We start from the raw sequence: 16,279 nt of genomic DNA on the forward strand, positions 1-16,279 counted from the left end.
GATGCTGAGGGACACAGCTTAGTGGGACCCTGGCACTGCTGCATTAATGGTTGGGCTCAATGATCTCAAACCTCTCTTCCAACCAAAACATTTCTCTCCTATGTCTGGAAGGAACTTCCACTTGGGAGTAAATCAGCTGAGCCATTTGAAGTGGACAGGGACAAAGGAGTAAGGAGTGAGTAGTGAGTGAGCTAATGGTAAAAGGAGAGGAATCTTGAAGTATATTGGCCTGGACAAAAGTGAGGAAGGGGCCTGGTGCAGCCATAGGAGTAGGTCAGAGGCAATGCCTTGGGCACTCAGCCTGCAGCATCCTTGGTGTGCTGTAGGGGGGGAGCCAGGTGTGCAGAGGGCTTAACAGCAGTTCCAAGTGTTGAGCTGTCTGGCTTCAGGTGGGCTGAGAAGATCCAACTCAAAATTCAGTGCTTTGCTTTTGCCAGGGGAGTTAGTGGGGTCTGGGGATCCTCACTGCTGTGGCTGTGGGGAGGAGAGCAGAGCACAGTGCAGCAGGTCAGTCTGTGGGGCTGGTGGTGGTCTCTTCCACAGGTGGCCAAAGGACACAAGGAAATGGATTTGGTGTGGGTCCAGGTGCTGTTTTGTTGGGTTGCTGAGTGGCAAGGCTCTATTTGTCACAGGCATGTGGTGACAGGCTGTGGTGTACTTGAATTGTGCAACCAGCATGCTTCCCTGGAAGTTTTGAGGAACATCTGGCCCAGGATGTTCACAGCAGCTGCTGCTTCCAAGAGCTGTTTGTGCCATCTAAGTGTGGCTGCCACAGCATAACCCTGCTCCTGCCCTACCTGTGGGTTTGGTAGTGGCAGGGAGCATTGGCTGTGCATCTCCTGAGAACAGTCCTCACCAAATTCAGCTGCAGGTGACTTCTGCCCACCCTGAATTTCCCCTGCCAAAAGTGACAGCCTGTGTAAAACCACAGTCTGAAAAAGAGGAGGAACTCTCCAGCAAAGGGAGTTGGGTAATTCAGGGGCTGAAGGGAAACATCCTCATTAATTCAACAGGTTAAAACTCATCTTCTCCTGCTGCCTCCCTGAAACTGCCACCAGATGTTGGTGCAGCAGAGCTGGGGAGAGCCCAGGACAGTGCTGCTGCCCATGGAGCCCACTGTTCACACGCTCTTGCCTCTGCTCTTGGCCTGTAGTGCTGCCATGGCCAGTGGGTAACCACCTTGGGGTCTTCAAGCTCCTGAATCATTGATCAGGACTGGCTTTTGTTTCTCCCATTAATTCTTTTCCCTGTTGCAGTTTAAATACAGCTCTTGGAGATGTTCTTTACCTTTTAATGAGCCGCCCTTAGTTCCTCCTTTATAAGACAAATTGACTTGGGGAGGGGAGAATTCAATTGGGTGATGTGTGTCATGCTGAGAAAAGTTTCCTGCTGTGAAAACTGCCAGGAAGGCAGTAATGAGGCAGCCGGGCTGTTACTTCTTGTGTAAAGGAGCAGTTGCTGTTCTGAGAAGTGAAGTGCTGCTGTCCCACCAGGGAGGTGTCTGTCAGCACCAGGGGAAAGGGCGTTTGGGCTTCATTGCTGTTCTCTGCCTAGGCTGACAGTGATCTGTAGCCTCAGCAGTGCTGCAGCTCTGGACTAAATCACTGGTCTGCTCATGAGAGTAATTAAGGCAAGTTTTGCACATGTTCTCCGGGGGGGGGGGAAGTGATGGAGTGATGTTTGTGCTTCCTCTGACAGTGTCCTCTGCGGGCAGGAGCAGGTGAGTGCAAGGCACAGCCTGCTTGGCTCTGCTTTCAGATAACGACATCCCAGCACAAACAGCATTGGGACAGCAGATTCCAGCGGCACAGCTCCTGCCTGACTTGAACAGGGGAGGGAAGGCTGCGATCTCAGGTTGATGCAAAACATCTTGACTTGCTGCAGTGCCTTCTTTTCTGCCCTAGCAGCATCTTCCCTCCATTCAGGACAGCCACAGCTGTGTTTGGGGAGCATGCCTGCTGTTGACAGAGACCTGCTGTGTTGGCTCTACAGGCAAGAGATGTTCAGCTTCCTTGGCGACTGAAGGAGGAAAATGAGATGGAGTCTCTGTTCTCCCCAGGACAGTGATTGCCAGCAGGCTGTGACAGTGCTGGGCTGTTTTAAATGGCCTCTCTCAAGAGCAGAGTGGTGGATTGAGAAAGTTCTCTCCAAGGCAGCGGCTCTGCCTCCATAGCCACTCTTGGCACCCTCCTAGGTCCCAGAGAGATGTGGACATAGGCACTGCTCAGCATCATTGCTGGTGGTGGTGTCTGTCATGTCAGGGAGGCTGGAGCAGAAAGTGCCACAGCACAGTGGGTGCATCCAGGGCTGGGGCAGAAAGTGTCACAGCACAGTGGGTGCATCCAGCTGGGAGCTGGAAACTGGGATATTCAGCAGGCAATTTTTGGAGCAGAGTCTCTGGATTAAACTGGAAGGACAGGGAAGATGCACAGGGTAAGCTGTTGTTGTCCAGTTGCCCATCTGCATACACTGTCCTTGTCATATCAGGCACAGAATCTTCCACCTCAGCAGATCATCTCCTAAAGCCAGGCATAATCCACTGTCTTACTGTTCTGAGGAGGATTATAAAGGGCTGTATGGGACCAGATGCCCATGGAAAAAAATACCTGTAGGGGTTGAAATTGCCACTTGCTCAGCCCTCAAAGAGAAACAGGACCTTAAATCTAACCAGGTAGTTCAGAAATTTACAGTGTCTCCCTAGAACCACCCTGGCAGTAGAAAAAGCCAGCCTCAGGCTGAGCCCCAACCTAGTCCCTGTTCAGCTAACTGTGCTGCCCAGCTGTGCCCTGTACCCCGTGCCTGGCATAGCTTCAGTGGGCCAAGGATCCAAGAGGCAGCACAGGAGGGAGAGGGGGTTGCAGTGGGCTCAGAGCTGTGGCAGCACTTGTGCTGTGAGCCTAATCCCCCCATGGCATGGCACAGCACAGTGTGGAGGCTGGCTGCTCCAAGGCAGGACAGGGCTGGAGACCAGGCTGATGGCAAACACCAGAACTGGAATGTCCCAGGGAGGCAGAAAATTGGGCTGGAAGGACACCGCAGCCATGAACCACCTCAGCTTCCAGCTGTTGGCGCCTGCTTAGCATCACCAGGAAAGCATCAGCAAGAGAGCATCACCTCAGGGAAGGGGGAAGCAGCCTCGCTGCTGCCACTTAATAAAAGAGACAAATAAGTGGCTTTGGTGTCAGTTTCACAGAATCAACCAGGTCGGAAAAGACCTCAAAGATCATCAGGTCCAACCCACTATGTAAAACCTAACACCTCCTGACAACCAAACCATGGCACCAAGTGCCACATCCAAGCCTTCTCTGAACACCTCCAGGGACAGGGACTCCACCACCTCCCTGGGCAGCACATTCCAATGGCCAACAACTCTCTCTGGGAAGAAATTTCTCCTCACCTCCAGCCTAAACTTCCCCTGGCACAGCTTGAGACAGTGTCCTCTTGTTCTGGTGCTGCTTGCCTGGGAGAAGAGACCAACCCCCACCTGGCTACAACCTCCCTTCAGGTAGTTGAGGATGGCAATAAGGTCTCCTCTGAGCCTCCTCTTCTCCAGGCTAAGCAACCCCAGCTCCCTCAACCTCTCCTCCAGACCCCTCTCCAGCCTCGTTGCCCTTCCATGGACACGTTCAAGTCTCTCAATGTCCTTCTTAAGTTGAAGAGCCCAGAACTGGACACAGTACTCAAGGTGTGGTCTAACCAGCACTGAGTACAGGGCAGAATGACTTCCCTGCTCCTGCTGGCCACACTATTCCTGATGCAGGGCAGGATGCCATTGGCCTCCTTGGCCACCCAGCAGGTCCCATTTCAGTCTGTCCTGGAAGCAGACCCAAGAGGCTCCCTAGGCTGGGACGCTCCCAAACCCACTGCCTGGCATCTTTGGGGCAAAACAGGCAGGTTGTGGGTTTGCAAAGCTGGACACAGAGGTTGTAGGTGTGCTTAGCTGCAGTACTTGGATGTGTGCTCAGATATGCAGGGGTGGGTAGACTCCTCACAACCCTGCTGTCCTTGCAGATGGTGGCACAGGGGTGGCTTTGATGGCTCATCACTGCAACATGCTCTCTGAGAGCCAGGAATTGCTGGCATGTGTCACCTTAAAAATGCAATAATCCAGGGATAACGCAGCAAAATGAGAAGCCCCAGCCCATGGGTGCAGTGGGGGCACGTAGGGCACGCTGCTCCCCATGCTGAGCCACCACTGTCCTGGAGAGGGGCTGCCATGGCTCCTGCTTGTCTGCAGCAGGACAGCCCTGGCCAAGCAGGGCTGCAGGGCCAGGCTACAGCCACACCGCGGGGCCGGGAGGCCTGCGCCTCTCGCCCAGGGACACCAGGCAGCCCGGTGCTTATCTTTCCCGTGCAGGACCGGGCTGCAGGGGCACAATTTCCCCAGCCAGGCACTGCTACCTCCACCCTGGGCTCACTGCAACCCATTTCCCCAGCATTTCCTAAACCTCTGGCCAGCCTTGCTGCCCTTCTCCAGACACTGACCAAGGCATTGGTGCCTTCAGAGCAGCTCCCTGAGCACACCACTGAGGCTGGCCAAGACCTCTGCGGGCATCACAAGTTGCTGCAGCAGCTCTCAGTCACCCCTGGCGCTGATAACGACAGCACAAAGGTGATGTTTCCAGGGGAAGGAAACACGTGGGATAACCCTGTGGCTCCATAGAACCATTCCACTTGCCCCATCTCCTCTCTTCCACGCTTTGCTACCTCCAAACGCCTATGACGAAGGGATGGCAGGAACCAAATGTTTCCAAGCCCCTGGCGGTGTGCTCGAGCCTCACCGTGGGGCAGCAACTGCAGAGGGACAGGGGGCAGGATGGAGAGCTCTGCCTGTGAGGAGGTGGCCGCAGCCCCCCAGAGCAGCGATGCTGGGGGGGGGGCTGGCCCAGGGGACTCACGCTCTGCTCACCCTGCCCAGGTGCGCTGTTGAGGGGTGAGGAAGGGGCACCGAGGCTGGCACGGGATGTAAAGCAAGTGACACATGGTCCAGAGGGTGATGCTGCCGGGGCGGGGGCGGGGGTGATACCAGAGCCAGCAGCCGGACCCGGGCAGGGCGGCCGTGAACTGGCGCAGGGCGGCCGTGAGCTGGCGCAGGCCCCGGTGCGGCTCGGCCGGCGGCAGACCCGTTCCCAGGACACCGCCACACACCCATACCCTAGGCCACGCCGCTCCCGCCCGCCGCGGGCCCTTTAAGCGCGCCCGGGGCTGGCCGCGCAGCTCTCGCGAGACCGGCCGCAGCGCCCCGCCCCGACGAGCGCGGCGGCAGGGCAGGGGCGGGCCGCGGACTACGCGCCCCATAATGTCCCGCTCGGGGCCACGGACCAATAGCGGCGCGGGAGAGGGGCGGTGGCGGGGGGCCCGGCGGCCTATGGTGTGGCGCCCCGCTCCCGCGCGGGCGGGGCGGGAGCCTGCCCCCCGCCCCGGTCCCCCGGAAATGATGTCACAGGCCCCATGTGAGCCGATTGCAACACATGCAGCGCGGAGAGGGGGAGCGCGAGCAGCCGGTGTCCGACGTCAGCGCCGCCGCCAGCCGCGCGCCGCCGGGGGGGACCGGGCCTGAGGTGAGGGCGCGGCGGGCAGGGGGGCGGCGGCGGGGCGGGGGCGGGCCGGGTCTGGGGCTCTAACCGCTGTGTCTGTGCCGCCGGCCCGCCGCAGGCCGCCGCAGCCGCCGCCGCAGCAGGAGGAGGAGGAGGAGGAGGAGGAGGGAGAAGATGGCGGACGATCCCAGCGCTGCCGACCGCAACGTGGAGATCTGGAAGATCAAGAAGCTCATCAAGAGCTTGGAAGCGGCCCGCGGGTGAGCGGCGGGGCCTGCGCCGCCTTCGGGGAGGCCGCGGCGGGAGGGCGGGCCGGCGGGCAGCGGGGTCGGCCGCCCCGGGGATGGGGAGAGGGGGGATCCCGGTCTTAGCGGGAACCGGAGCGAGGGGTTGGCCGCCCGGCCCGGCCGGCTCCGGGTCTGCCGCCACGGGGGCGGGGGGAGGGCGAGGCTCAGTCTCGGCCCGACGGCCCCTTCCCGGGCCCCGGTGCCCTTTTGTTTCGCCGCGTGGTGAAGCGGCCAGGTTCCTGCGGCCGCTCGGGGGCTTGGACTTGGCGAGAAATGCGGGCTGGGGGTTCGGCAAGAAGGGTCGGGACGGTCCTGTCGCTCCCGGGGGCGCCGGGGAAGGCTCAGTGGCAGAAAGGAAGCGTAACCGTATTTCCCTCACGAGAAAAGGGCAGCGCCTGTCGCCCAGCTCGGCCTGGCTGCCGCTCGTCAGCTGGGTTTCCCCCCACCCCCCTAAGAGGTTGAGTTCCCTGCGGGGGTGTCACAGGTGTGTGTCTCTGTCCCGGCCAGAGGAGAAGGGACGCGGGCCCGTGCTGCCTGCGGAGCTCCACGTCGCGCCCGGCCTCGCTGTGCCCACTGGCTGCTTCGTGCCAGCTGGCACCGGGGAACAGCAGATTCCAGCGGGAGTAGACGGCTCCTCTGCCCCCCGTGCAGGCTTGGGTTCTTCCCAAGGGACCAGCTGGCTGAGGATGGCAGGAGGAGAAGGGCAGGAGGCAGGGGCCCAGGCAGCAGTTACTTTATTACTTCTCTTACTGATATATATTTGCTCTTTCTCATCCCCTCACTTGCCAGTAAAAGTGCTTCGCTCCCTTTCCCCCAAATCAAACTCTTCCAAAGTTTAGTTAGTGTTAAATTTATGGTCTCCAATCCCACTTTTATCATCCTTGCACTATGATTTGGGCCTTTTTTTACCCCCAGAAGTAAAACTGCTAGATGTTCTTCCAGCCTGCCCCATGCCAATGGTGACATGGTGTCTGCCTTGGTAACTTAGCAGCTTGTTGCATGGGTCGAGAAGCCACTTGACTTTGAATTACTGTAAAAGCTCTGGGTCCCAGAGCTGTAAAATAGCAAGGAAAGTGTCTTGATCTGCCACACAATAAAATAAAAATGAAGTGTGGCTCCTTTAGCTGCCCTTGTGGCTCCAGTTTCCATGGGCTCATCTGACCCAGTGTTCCTCTAGCTGGGGCAGTGTTGGCATTGCTCTGTGGCCACCCAAAAGGCAGGTTGCATTTGGACAGCTTGCATTTGGACAGCTTGCATGAGCCCAGCTGCTGTCTCGTTCTCTCCCTTACTCCTGGCTTCTGTTCTGGGGTGTAGAGTAGGGCAGGGAAATTGTTCAGCTGGAAACGAAGCCAGTCAGGAGGGGAAATGGGAGGAGAACACAAGCCACAGGTCTCCCTTATTTATTTATTTGTTTATTTTAATTCAACTTGCTGGCTAGCTCTGCATAGGATGAAGGTGTAGGAAAAGGGAGTGGGGAGCCAGAGTTTTCCTTCCCTGCAAGAGTGGACTTTGGCTGCCGAGGCTGATCACTCAGCTGTGCCTTTGCGTGGCGCTGACAGCAGGCACTGTACTTGCAGGGAGGTCCCAGCAAGCAGGGGAGCCTGTAAACAACTCCTGCCACGAAGCTGAAAGGGCTTGGGGAGCTACAGGCAGCTTGTGGAAAGTGCTGTGGGTCTCTGTAACGGCACTGAGAGAGCTGGGCTGTGTTTTGGAAATGTACAGTTAGCTCTTTGGGTCTCCCTGATTCAAACTGTGCTAACAGAAGCACGTCTACCTCTTATGTTGTTTGGGACAGATGAATGTTGCAGAGAACGGGGTTAAAGCTGGTGTTGGAGAGCTCCAGTGAGAGGTGAGGCTGAAGGGCTAGCTAGGAGTTGGTGGCTGTTAGAACTACCTGCTTCTTGGGGCCGCAGCCTAGGTGTCTCCCTCCTCCGTGACATCTTTGCTTTGTGACAAAGAGACTGCAGGTGCAGTAAAATGCATGTAGGAGGTTTAGCTGAGCCCTCTGTATCCAGCATATCTCCTTGATGTTGTCATACTACTGCTCCTTAATTTAATGTGTGCTAGCTGCTCAACCACCACCTGATGAAGGCTGCTGATGCCAGCAATCCTTGCTGTGAGCAAGGTTATGCTGGTTATGTGTAAATGTGCGTCGTGCTTCCAGGGAGTCCTAGCTAAAATTATCCTAGCCTGGGTTTCAGTCAGGGGAAGGGATGCTGCAGCTTCTGCCCCCAGGAGCCTTGGGCTCCCTGGCACCAGAAGGTGTGAGGCAGTGGAACAGGCTTTTCCGGCCTTTGGGAGAGTCGCTTCCTCTTCCTGTCAAGTAGGAAGACCTGTTCTGGGGTGGATTAGGGGGCAAAGCCTTTAAACAGGGTGATGTGGAGGGCCAGGGACTCCTTGGCGTCTCCACCTTCCCTTACTCATGTACTCCTAATAGTGACCCAGCAGCAGTGCCCCAGTTTCATGCGCTGCCTGTTCCTGCAGCGTATCGAAGGGATGGGAAGGAGAGGAAGCTGGAGCTAGGCATTCGATTCACATGTTGTGCTTGGGGCACCTCTGCTGCTAGCCAGCTGCTCGGGTAAAAATCTCAATGAAACCTGCAGAATGGTATCAAAATGTTAAGTGAGCATAAGGACAAGGAAATGCTTATCTTGTGTCTGGGGCAGATGAGGTAAGTGGCAGTGTCTGGTCAGAAAACCAGGGGGGAAGGTGAGAGCTTCAGCTGTGCCAGAAGCTGATTAGTTGGAGGCCAGCAAGGGTAAGACCCCTTCTCAAACTAGGTAACATCCTAGCAAGGATGTCCTGTGTTGGTTTGAAGCCCTGCTTAGGAGAGCTGGCTTTATCACTGATCCCTGGATAGCAACAATCTAAAAAAGAACTTTTCATTGCTTTGATTTGCCAAAGTCCTCAAACCCACCCTAAAACCTCCTCTGCTGGCAGAGATTAGAAGGAGCTTTTGTCTGTGTCTTGCTTCCTAAAACAGAAATGTCTGTTATTTCTTTCTGGCTCTTCCAAAGTTGGGTTGCAAACTGTCTGATACTACACAGTTAATGAGTTGAGCTTTCTGATTCAGTGAGAATGGAGGGGGAAATAGCTGGCAGAGTGTGTGAGTGAGAGCAAATGGGGTCCACCTTCTGTTCCACAGGCAATTAACCTTTCTAGCCAGAAGATGAGGGTAAAAGGCTGGTGATAAGGATGTTAAGCCCTTGTGAGCACTCTAGCCTTCTCATTCAGCTCTGGTAGCTTGAAGTACTGAGACATTCATCAGGCACCTTCCCTAAAAAGGCATTCTGCTTCCAGTGCAGCTAGGTTTTGTCAAACAGAGTCTTGGTGAAGTCTGTGCCCCCCAGAAGCTGCAGCTGTGTCTTTGCCTGTGGATGTTGCAGCAGCACAGGGAGAAGTGGTATCAGCCACTGTGTTTTTCCCTTCATCTCTCTCTCAGGGCTTTTCTGCTGTTGCTTCACACAGTTTTCCAGTGTCAGTGTTGAACTGACAATCACTCTTTGTTCCTTTGGTCCCTGCAGTTCTGAATAGTTAGCAGAGCTATGGTCACTTATTTCTGCTATCCTAAGCTGTAAATGCTTGGTGAAATCAACTCTCAGCAACAACTGGCAGGCTTCTTCCAGGCCTGGGCCTGAGAGGTCCCATCTGAATCACACCTGGGAAACTTCTCAATGTCTTGGGGATGAGGGCTTGCCTCCTGCCAAGGGCTCTGCTCAGGAACTGTTGACTGGCACCTCTGCTGGGCAGATGGATGTTCTGACCCTCAGTGAAAGCCCAGCAGGTGCTGGTGCAGGGTGTGGAGCTGCTTTGCAATGGTGAAACCTTCATGATAAAACCTTCAGGAACCTGCTCCCTTGAGCCTTTTTGTTTCCTGGCTTGAAGTTAAAAGCAGGGCTAGGCTTCACTTTAGAGCAGTAGCCCTTATGAGTTGTTTCACTGAGGCAGGGAAGGAAGAGGCAAAGAGAATGGTGCCTTTGATGGCTCTGTAGACACAACTGAGGTTGGCAGTGATGGAACCCGGGCAGCTACAGAGCAACTGCAGAAACAAAGTCTCAACAAGTAACTGATTCTGGTTGTAACTGGAAGGGATACGTCAAGGTGGGAGAATGGAGAAATGGCAAGAGAAGAGGAAGTCTTGGTGTCTGCAGAGCCATGGGAAAGCAAAGCAGTCTGCTGCTGTATGGGAGAAACCAAACATGAGACAAGTGAAAAGTCACCAGGAAGGACAGAGGCCTGAAAATGTGTGGGAATTGCTGCAAAGTGAATCACTTTGCTTAAGGGTGGCAAAGCTGACCTGTTGTTTAGATGTGAATGATTTGCCCAGCTTGTGTTGCAGAAAGCATCATTTGCAGCTGGCTTCTCCTGCAGTCCATCTGGAGCCTCGTTGGTCCTGATGGAAGGGCCTAGCTTTGGAATTAGCCTCAAGCTGCTGCTGTTTCACAGCCTTGTGTGAGAGGAGGCTGCTGGGGAGAAGGTGGGTGGGAGGCCTGTGCAACTCCACACCTTGTTCTGGGTGTCCTGGAATGGTGTTGCTGCTGTGACTGGCTGAGATGTGTTTGGACAACTTGTTGGTTCTGGAGAATGAGATAGTCTTAGCCTGTTCTGGTGTTTAGCATGGTAAGCCTTTCCAAACATGACCTGGAAGCTCACCTTCTTCACACTGCAGCTGTGAATGCTGCTGGGATGCATGTAGGGAATAACTGGGGGATCAGTTACAAGTAGATGTCCTGTATGAGTTTGCCTCATTGTGATTTCTTCTGAGCAAAGTGTTGTGGACCTGATGGTGCTGGGGTTATCTTGTGCTGCAGCCGTGAGCCGTGTCTCTCCTGAGATGAGCAGTGCAAATACTCAATTGCTTCTGAGAGTACCTCTAGCACTTGGCTGTAGGTGGCTTGTTCTGTTCTGCTGATCACAGGTGCTGCACAGCTCTGTTGCACTGAGGTTGCCCCTGTGCTGGGTGTTGATTAATTCTGGTGTACTCTGTGTGACTGTAAGGACACCACCATGTCTAGGCAAGTACCAGTACTACTGTCTTGTCTTCAAGTGATGTCACAGCTCAGGAGGAGGGTTTGCTGTGGTCTGTCATCGCTGTGACTGGCTTCTGGCCACACTGCCAGAGATGTGTTGGTTCAGAGGCCCCCTCCTGGGCTCCCAGGCTGGCAGCAGATCTTCCTTTGTCACTGGGATCTATTTGTGGTTGTGGCTGTGCCTCAGGGAAACAGTTTAACCATTGGTAGAGGAACTGTTTCTGCAGAGCTGAATCTTTACCTTAGGAGCTGGTATCTGATGGAGACCTTGAGCTGGGCCTGGGTGAGCTGCTCTGTCTGTGAAGAGCAGTCCTGCCATAAGGTACTAGTTGGCTTTCCAACTTGTTAATTAGGTTGCAGTGCTGATGTGTCATGCTAGTGCCAGTCATGGGGTAGCTTTGGGGATGTCTCCACAGCAAGCTGATGTCTCCAGTGGACCTCCCTCTGCTTCTGCTGGAATCTGCTCTGGGCCAGTTTTGGGGTATAGGGCTGCCTTACACTCTGTGAGTGGGGCAAGGACTGGAAGGACTGTGTCCCCAGGGTGGCACATGGAATTTTCCTGACAATGAGTTTTCTGCTTTGGCTTTATGATCCATCATTAAGGTGTGGAGTGTTTAGGGAAGAGGGGAGGGTTTATGTTCCTACCTAAGCTGAACTACTTCCTCAAAGTAGTGCTTTGTCAGCCCACTTGTCTTAAGGGTAGTTTCCAAAGGAGGTCACGTTTCTGTTACAGAAGTAAAGGCTGTAGTAGTAATGCTGCCTTTTGCTTCTGGTAGTGTGAGGAGGAGGAGGAGACATTTGCAGAAGCTGGAGTAGGAATAATGCAGGGTAGATGTTATACCTGAGGACTCTCAGGTATGAGGTGATCATGTAGGATGTGCTGTAGCTCCTTACATGCTGATTCCATGCTTTGGCTGATTCTCTCCATAGTGCCAGGGTTAGAAGCTGAGTGTAGGTTTGATGTGAACAGCCTGATCAGACCTCTCAGATCTGAGACAGAGTCTCTGCAGAGCTTGTGCTCTGGTGATATTCTAGGTAGGTGGTCTGAGAAAGCTGCCCTCTCCCTGTGCCAGGTGAGAAGGCAGAGGGAGCTGGTGGGGGGAATGTCTGAAGGGTTGGGACATCCTACTGGTTGCCTTCATCTAGTTGTAAAACATTTCCAAGGCTTTCTTATCTGCCTGCCCTACCTGTCCCTTTTTGAATTACAGCAGCGATTAGGAAGTGCTTTTTGAGAGCACACACTAGCAAGTGGCAGCAAAGGACCCGAGCTGGCAGGACAGTGACGTGTCAGACAGCAGCTCCCATGCTTTATAGCCCTTGGTAGTTAGCAGCCTGATACCCTCCTTTACAACTGCCTGAATCATTAGTGAGCAGTGTGATTCATACACAGATCATCATTCACACAGAGCTAATGAATGAGCCCCTGCCTGCTGAAGACAAATGACGTGGTAGAGGATGGGAATGAGCACCTCAAAAGAGGACAGACTTTTTTGGCTTTGTGGCAACTGGATTTCTTTCCTCCCTCTGACCCCCCCCCCCCCCGTTAGCTCCCTATTCCCATGTAGCTCTGAGGCATTAACATCTTAACAAGCAAATCTGGATTTGTTGCTTCTAGTCCCTCAGTGTACATCTTGTACCCAACTTGCCCATTAGCATAATGCAACAAGTCTTTTAAACTTGGAGCATTAATAATTGGAGAGGGAGAAGGGAGGGCAGGGGCTGTGGCAAAAGCAAGCCTCCCAGTGAGTCACAAACGTCTGAAGTGCAGAAATGTCTGTGCCACTTACTGGTAATTGGGCATCCAGGCTTTCTGCATGAGGTCAGGCCCAGCCAATGGGGCCTGTTCAAAACATGCCTACGCAGTTGTGCCTGCTCATGTCTTGCCTTTGATCCAAGGATTTCAGAGTGCCACTGATTCACCTTCCTGGTCAGGATCTGCTCCTGCAACTGCACCACCAGCTTGTGGTCCGGGTGCTGGTGGTTGGCTGAGCACCACTTGGCTTCAGTTGGTTGGGGTTGGGATGGAAGTTGCAGCAGTGAGCTTCTCGTGTTGACCTCTGTGCAGGTAGCCCCTGCTGGACCAATGGGCAAGGGCCTGCTGTCACCTGCTACCTGTGCAGCTTTTGGACACGTGATACCTGGCCAAATTCTGCTCTGTGGAGAAATGGAGGGCTGTGACCTGATTCCTCTTCCACCTCCTTTCTGTCCCTGGGGAGCGATGCATGCTGAGCTCAGGAGACACATCCTGGCAGCAGGCCAGCAGCTGCTGAGGGAGGGGAAAGCACTACCTTGCCTGACCCTTGGTGGAACACCAGGCAGTCTGGCCTCTGCTCCTTTGCTGAAGCAACCATTTGCTGCCTCCCTGTGGGAAGCTCTCCCTTGCTGCTGAAGCAGGAGGTACACTGGGGAGTGAGCAGCCTCACTTTTCCCTCCCAGAGTGGGTTCTGCTCTGCTGCTCCACTCCTCAGCCATCACTCGATAAGATGCACTGCTTGGCATCTGGAGGCTTCTCCCTGTGGAGAAGGGCAGTGGATTAGGGTGGGAGGGCAGAGGACCTTTTCATGATACTCTTAATGTCTTAGCAGCTTCCAAGTTGTTTCTGGTTACACAAAGTGTTTTTCCTATCTCATCTGCTGTCACTGCAGGAAGAGGATATACAGGATTGCTGTCTCAGGCTCTAGGACACAACCGCAGCACTAGAGCTTGGCCATGGTGCCAGTGGCTGCGTGGCCTCATGCTGTGCAGCTAAGTGATGTTCCTTTGTCCAGGGTAGAGGTGACATTCAAAGCCTGATGGGGGAATTAGCTACCTGGAGTGTCTCCTCTGGGGAGGGGAGCTCACTTTCTCCAATTAATGCTTATGCTGAAAGATACTATTGAGGAAGGAATTATTTGGTCTGCTGGCCCTGCGGTCATATCCACCCTGCCTTCATCTTGTGCTGTTTCTGTGCTGCTGAGGTGGCACTGGAGCCAGAGAGGTCCTCTCTCCTTTGCTTTTGTTTGGGAACTGATCACTTCTACATCTTCATACCCTTCAGCTGGAAACCTTTGGGGAACTGCTTGTATCGATGTCACCTTTCAGCAGCAGATCCACGGTTGGGGTGTATGATGTGGTGAAATGCAGAATGCCTCTGAGATTGGGGTTGTGAGGTTCTTGCTGCAATGATGCTGTAGAACCAGCAGCATGGCTTTCATCTCAACTTCACATTCAACTTTAAGGAGCTAATGATAGGTCCCATTGGCAGCTAACTGGTGGTGTATGCTCAGTCTGGGTGCCTCCATCTGAAGCTGTGCTTTGAGCCCCCCATCTGAACAGGGGCTGGGCTTTCACCTACTTGTGATGGAGACCTCACCAAAAGCTGTTGCCTCTTGAGCAGCAGTTCGGTTGAGGCCTGTTGGCTGTGCTTATGGCAAAGCATTCAGCCAAGGTTCTCACAGGCTAAGCTTGCAGATGACATTGCCTCTGAAGGGATCCCAGACTCTTGTCTCTGCTCTTTCCTTGGAGGCTGACAGGGGTTCCAGGAAAGTTTATGTAGCTTTTGCATCTGCCATCGCCTCTCGAGATTTAGCATCTCAAGTGGACTCCAGCCACTTCCTCTTTGCTGAAGGCTTTGTCATATTAAAAGACATGGAGTCTTCAAAGGGCACAACTCTGACCTGTTGGTGTACTTCACAGCCATAATTCCTGAGCTGGAAGAGCGTTTGCAAGGTCAGCGCTGTTGTGTTCAGGGCTTCTCTGAACTGAGAGCCTAGTTCTGCAGAACCCAAACCACCAATTTTGTCTCTCCCTATTCCAGAGGACACTTAGCCTTTTGTAGCACATCACTCAACATCTCTGCTCAGATACAGGATCAGAAACCCCTCTGGTGTTCTTTACTTATGCTGCTGCTTGTGTGGCCTATGCTCTCAGCTTAGTCCTTTGGAGGAGTATTGTGTGCCTGCAGCCTCCTGTGGGTATGTGTTTAGCAGCAGCTCTCTTCTCTTGAACCTGTGGTACATGCCTGGTGAAGTTCTGCTTTGGATTGCACAGATATTGCTGCCATCTGTCTTGCAGCTGGCAGTATCAGTGATGGAAATGGTCTAACTTCAGTAGTCTTGGCTATCTGGGCGGCTTGGGCTCCTCAGCACACGTGATGCCTGCCGTGGTCCTCTGGGCTGGAGACTAGCAGGTCCTGCCTTGGGAAGGTAACATTGCTTGAAGCAGTATGTGGCAACAGGTATTTCATAGAAAGCTTCCTAGCTGTGGCATGTGGCTGAGATCAGATTATCTGAAAGCTGTTTGCTCCACACTCCTGCCGGTCCCTGGCAGTCACATATAGGCCTCGTGCTGCCCTTGGTTGCTGAGGAAAGCAAGAAGCTCTTGAAGCTTGTGCCCTGTGAAAATAAGCTCATTTTGAGTCATAGGGAATGAGTGACCTTCCTTGTGTCTGTGTCCTCCACGTCACACAGTGTGCTGGTAAGTGTGAAATGGTTCACTGTGGAACAGCTACAGCTCAGCTGCTGTTTGTCAGCTCTCCTCTGATACCACAGGATGGGCCAATAACTGCTATTTATATAGCAAGTCTGTGCTCTCCCTTGCCAGCTCATTTCCCAAATTCCAGAAGACAGGTTGAGTGGCTGTGCCTCCTCAGACTTCTGGTTGGGATTGCCAAGCCAAGGGTGACTACAGTTGGGGCTTGCTGGTTTGGTGTGTGGTATGTGGCCCTGCAGGTAGCTGTGTAAGATGGCAGGAGTCTTGGAGAAAACCACTAGAGCAGTTTCAGCTGAAAGCTGAAGGCCTGAGGATCTGCTCAGCTGTTCCTTCTGAGGAGCGAAAGAGTAGAAACCAAATCCCTGTAGATGAAGATGGCCACCCAGAGCAGGAGGCTTAACTGCCAGCTGTTAGGCAAACCATCCATGGGGTGCACTTGGCAGCTGACCTCAAATGTGATACACTGCTTGCTTTGTGCACTTGCCCTCTGTTGTGGTGGCTTCCTCGTGCTGAACCGCGGAACGTGGATGCAGGGAGCACTGCTCCTGGTGCCAAACGTGGCCCAGGACCCGGCACAGCAATCCAGCTGGGCTCAGTGTCCTCTCTGAGATCCCTTTTCGTGCTTCTGGAGAGAACCCAGCAGTTCTCCTCTTGATCTGCAGTACCACAGCAGTGTGAGGCCTGGTGAGATGCTGTTGGGTGATAACATCTTGGGCTGTGCAGGAAGAGCTTGCAAAAAGTAGGTGCAGGCGAGGAGGATTCAAGGGTTTGCAGAGCCTGTAGAGTTCTTGACTGCTAATAAAGCCTGGAAAATTGATTTGAAGAATTAATGTGAAGGTGTTTTCCCCATCCCTGTCTGCATCTCTGATATCACTGTATTTCCTCACACACCTGAAGAACTTCCTGCAGCAGCTGTGCTAAAGCCACCTGGAATTGCCTCTTTCCCAGTTCCACC

General features: G+C 54.0%; 1 protein-coding gene across 1 annotated transcript in view; it reads left to right on the forward strand.

The window, feature by feature from the left end:
- Positions 1 to 5,445: 5,445 nt before the first annotated feature.
- The window catches only part of ETF1 (eukaryotic translation termination factor 1), a 35,075-nt gene continuing 24,241 nt past the window's right edge, over positions 5,446 to 16,279 (forward strand). The window contains exons 1-2 of the mRNA XM_068157878.1: positions 5,446 to 5,561; positions 5,656 to 5,797. Coding sequence (XP_068013979.1) covers positions 5,712 to 5,797 — 86 coding nt within the window. The 5' untranslated portion in view covers positions 5,446 to 5,561; positions 5,656 to 5,711. The remainder of the gene's footprint in view (positions 5,562 to 5,655; positions 5,798 to 16,279) is intronic.

Source organism: Melanerpes formicivorus, unplaced genomic scaffold, assembly GCF_026170545.1.
Source record: "Melanerpes formicivorus ecotype bairdi unplaced genomic scaffold, bMelFor1.0.p_v2 SCAF_2, whole genome shotgun sequence".
Classification (NCBI taxonomy): Eukaryota; Metazoa; Chordata; class Aves; order Piciformes; family Picidae; genus Melanerpes; species Melanerpes formicivorus.